The 4,382-nt window shown below is 32.6% G+C and overlaps 1 protein-coding gene across 1 annotated transcript; it reads right to left on the reverse strand.

Moving 5' to 3' along the window:
• Window positions 739-3,835, reverse strand: LOC109333405 (cinnamoyl-CoA reductase-like SNL6). The gene is made up of 6 exons (XM_019568886.1): window positions 3,815-3,835; window positions 3,628-3,783; window positions 3,365-3,519; window positions 2,282-2,473; window positions 1,442-1,779; window positions 739-979 (listed from the first exon to the last, which is right to left on the reverse strand). The coding sequence occupies exons 2-6, from the start codon at window positions 3,755-3,757 to the stop codon at window positions 898-900; spliced, it is 897 nt and encodes a 298-aa protein (XP_019424431.1). The 5' UTR covers window positions 3,758-3,783; window positions 3,815-3,835; the 3' UTR covers window positions 739-897.

Consider the following 4,382-nt stretch of genomic DNA (forward strand, 5'->3'; position numbering starts at 1 on the left):
GTAAATGTGTTGGTCCACTTCGGAGTCTCTAGTTAACTATTACTTTCTATACTACCATTTTGGGTCCGTCACTCATGTTCAATCACATGTACAGAACCAGAAAGAGTTTATGATGATGTGATGCCATTAATTATTTTAGCATAAAAAATACTACTCTCGTGAAGTGCTTTTAATATTTATTATTTTTTCCAAAAAATTGTACAAAATAAGGGTATGATTAGGGATGAGATCATACGGTTTCATTAATATTTTATTTATATTCCAAATTAATTAGAAAATTATATTCAATTAAAAGGAAAAATTTTAAATTAAAATTAATATTTTAATATTATTTTAGGACATTCGATTGGTTAGGGACACAAGTGTTTGTTTATTTTTAGTTTCAATTTTAACCAAAGTTTATTAGAAGATGTGCGGCCTTTTGCTATTATTATGACTGAAAGTTAGGCAGAATAATCATAATGCACGCTTTTGCCAGTTTAGAATTTAGATATTAAACATGGACATATTTTAAAGTTTCAAAAATATAAAAAATACAAATGACTTCAAGTTAAATGGAGCAGAATAGATTTTTCTTATTTCTTATTAACAATAAGGGAAAAAGTGCGAATTCATTTATGACTAACACCCACATTTCTTGGGGTTTAAGCTACTTAAACATTATTCCATTTCCTGAGGGGAAATTCCAGAAAACTAAAAGTAGGCATGTGTAATTTCTTATTATATAACAGAAATAAATAAAGAAATAACTGGTTGAATAAAAAATATATATTAATTTGTCACGTGTTATAAGGGGGCACGTATAATTTTTCTAACATTGTACATATAAATACTTTTTCGCATGACAAGAGCTTGAGGCGATTGCTTTAATCACCATCCAAAAAATGACTATCAAGGTTAAGTCTGAAAGTCCACCATCAATTTGTTCAACTTCTTGTTACTTATTCTCTGTTCGATAAAACTCTTACCATGGTCAACGCTGCATAGGATAAAAGGAATTTCAGTTAAAAAAGCAAACTGTAAAATTAGTCCCTAAAATACACACTTTGATTATATTATATTTATATCTAACATGTAAACATTCTAATATAGTGAAGTATTTTGAACATAAAATATAACAACAATCGAGAGTTTATTTCACTAAGAGAAATCAACTCTTAAAACTCAAAAGAGTGACTTAGTATATGATGTTCCCCAATTAGTGGGTTAGAAACTCTTATGATTGGAATATGATTATGGTTATGTGACAATAATGTTATGGTTATGGTGATGGATTTAATCACATCACATCATAATTATGATATTACATCCAATGATAATAATATGGTTCCAACTAATTGTATCATACCACATTTGAGCACCACAATTAAAAACAATGCACTAAACATAAATGTATTTGAATCAACATTAACGAAAGAGAACCCAATGGTACGAGACTGACCTTTGAGGTAAGGAAGAGGAAGCAGTTGGTGTCAGCTGGCGTGCGAGCTGAACTGCATCATCGTGGGTGTTGATAATATGATTGAAGCACAAATAACGACCATAGGATGAAACATCCTCGTAGACACATATATGAGCATCTACCAAGAATTCCAGATCAACGGTCACGAACACACCATCCTCGTACATCTCAGCTGCTCCTCTCAAGTAAGGATTTTTAATGGATAGATCATGACCCATCAACAAACCTTTATTGATGGACACCATATTCACTCCCCTATCCATTGCTAAGGCCCACGCTGTTTTCTCTGCTAGTGTCTTTGACATCCCATGCCATAGCTGTTTTCATGACACAATCAATTATTCACTTTTGGATCTTTTTCTTATGAGAAAATGACACTTTTGTTTCAAAAGGGTAACAAATTATAGAACAAGGATTACATGTCAACCATGTCCATGTCTATTAGAAATAACACCACATAATATAAAATATTAATTTATATTTTTATATAAAAAATTCAATAAAATAATATATTTTAATCGGGACCAATAGGTACAAAAGATTTAGAAGAGTGGAAACAAAAAGCATAGGTGAAAAGTGGGAATTTGTCCGGTGATTGTGAAAAGAAATAAAAATGTTGTAAAAAAAATATAGATATTGTGTTAAGAATGATGTTTGACATTTTAGTAAAAAATATATATTATTCTTATTTTTAGGAAATTATAATGAATTATAAAATAATAGGTAAGATGCTCAACAATCCACCTCATATATAATATATGTAGAACAATAAGACTAAGTATGATTTAAATCAAGATACATGCGATTTGATGTATATACCTTGAATTTACGACAGAAATTGACATCACTCCAGTGTCTTTCATCCAAATCTAGGTCCATGGTTTTGCGATCTTCCCTCCAAATTACTGCTGTTGCTGAAGATGTAAAAACGACCTTATCTATTGTTTCTGCTTGAGCACAAGCTTCTAGCACGTTGTGTGCAGCTCTTACCTCCACGTCTGCCATGTGTTCCTGCGTGTTACCAACACAACACAAGTGGTCACTTTTTCACACAATTTCTAGACCACTTCTTCTCAATCCACTACATTAATTAACAATAATGCTCCTAAGTCAGATTAAATGTTACTACCAAACTTCGCTGCAATTCAATAAAGGCGCAATGCTTATTAATAAATAAAAAATAAGTTATTATTATATTATTATCAAGTGGTATGTTTGGTTTTGCATAAAAATATTTATGTGATTTTTTTACCTGTGGTTTCCTGTCATAAATTAGCCATTATGATACTGCAAATAGTGGCTTCATAAATTAAACTTGCTAAGGTAATGAATAATTTAATGTGTTCTACATTGCGTGGAAATCTCTCAATAATTCATCACGATTGCTAATATTTCAATAAACAAAATATTGACTTGACCTATACTCAATAAGAAAATAAGCCATGGTTGAAAGACGTATACTAGTGGACGGCATGACATATAAATTAACTGCAATAATATTAATTTGACCAGGAAGAATAACCAACTCAATATTAAACTGTATCAATTGCTTCGTTGTCATGACCTGGTAGATTGGAAAGGGTTGAACCCACCAAGATGTTGGGAAACAAGTTAGTTTGAAACTCAGGCAAATTGTGCCTCCCACTTAATAAGTAGACCTACTTATTTTAAAGACTAACGCAAACAAACACTGTTCTATCACCTATCTACCACCCCAACTAAAAGTGCACACACATTAACTCCTTTATTTATATATATATATATATATATATATATATTTTGTTGTTAGGTATAGGTTGAATTGTGTGCATAAGACTGAGCCTTGTTTAACTTAATATAAAATGATTGCCGTAAATTTTAATTCCAATCTAGAAAACAAAGAGAGAGAAGAAATGAATTTACATCATAGTCGGGTTGATCAAGGGGTGGTTCAAATGAGTAGAACAAGCCAGAGCAGCCTCTGAGTGCATCGATTATACTGTGATAATCAAAAGGGTCTGATCTGAAAATCTTCAGCTTATTGGGATCAGCAGAAATCCCATTGAGCAGTTCCTCCCCTAAGAAAAAACAATCCAAACCCAAAGCAAAACAAAACAATTTAATTTACAAGAAAAAGAGCATGAAAAAGAGACCAAGAGCAGTTATTAAAGGTAATTAAGAAATACCATGATTTTGAATGGAGGCATGTACAGTGTAGCCCCTTTGGAGGAGTGTTTGGACGAGGGTGAAGCCAAGTTGACCAGAAGCGTCCATGACACAAACTGTGTGAGTACTAGGTTCGAATGAAGGTGCCATCTATGTTGTTGTTGTTGATGATGATGTTGTGGGTGTAGAGAAATGAGAATTAGGATTATGTTGTGTTGTGATTGTAGAGGTTTGTTTACATAGAAAGAGAGAGAAAAGGGTTGAGATAGATGTATAAATAAAGAAATGAGAGGGTAGATAGCAATAGGAATAGCATTGAAAGAGTGTGGAGGGTAGATAGGTAGGAAGGGAGAAGGTAGTTGTCGTTTCAAAGATCGACACGCGCACTCATACAAAGTCTAAGTCAGAGGAGAGAAGAAGTTAGATTGTTGTTTCCACTTTCAACAATCATAAATGTAGTTTCGTGGGAACGCCACACTCCGTCAATATGTTATATGTCTCTAACTTCTATCCAAATGTTGTGCAAAAAGAGCCTTTGTAACTTTTTAACCCACTTACAAAATTACAGCTAAGTTGGCAGTTTTTAAAAAATAACTTTGTACTGTTGTAGTGTTTCAAAGGAAAGTAAAATATGAATGAATTTGGTTCAAGGGGTGGATATTTGATTTCGAGTTTTATGAATGAAAAAAGTATCCACTGAGAGATTTACTCCACATACCTTGAATGTTTCAGGCTCGGAAAGGATTGCATCCAGTGCGATGATATACGTAGGAAA

The sequence above is a fragment of the Lupinus angustifolius genome, chromosome LG18, assembly GCF_001865875.1.
Source record: "Lupinus angustifolius cultivar Tanjil chromosome LG18, LupAngTanjil_v1.0, whole genome shotgun sequence".
Lineage (NCBI taxonomy): Eukaryota > Viridiplantae > Streptophyta > Magnoliopsida > Fabales > Fabaceae > Lupinus > Lupinus angustifolius.

Coding starts and splice junctions, on each gene's coding strand:
- LOC109333405 (XM_019568886.1), bottom strand. CDS start 3,757: ATGGCACCTTCATTCGAACCTAGTACTCACACAGTTTGTGTCATGGAC. Junction 3,520..3,627: donor TGCCTCCATTCAAAATCATG/GTATTTCTTAAT, acceptor GTTTTTTCTTAG/GGGAGGAACTGCTCAATGGG. Junction 980..1,441: donor TCCTCTTCCTTACCTCAAAG/GTCAGTCTCGTA, acceptor TATCCTATGCAG/CGTTGACCATGGTAAGAGTT.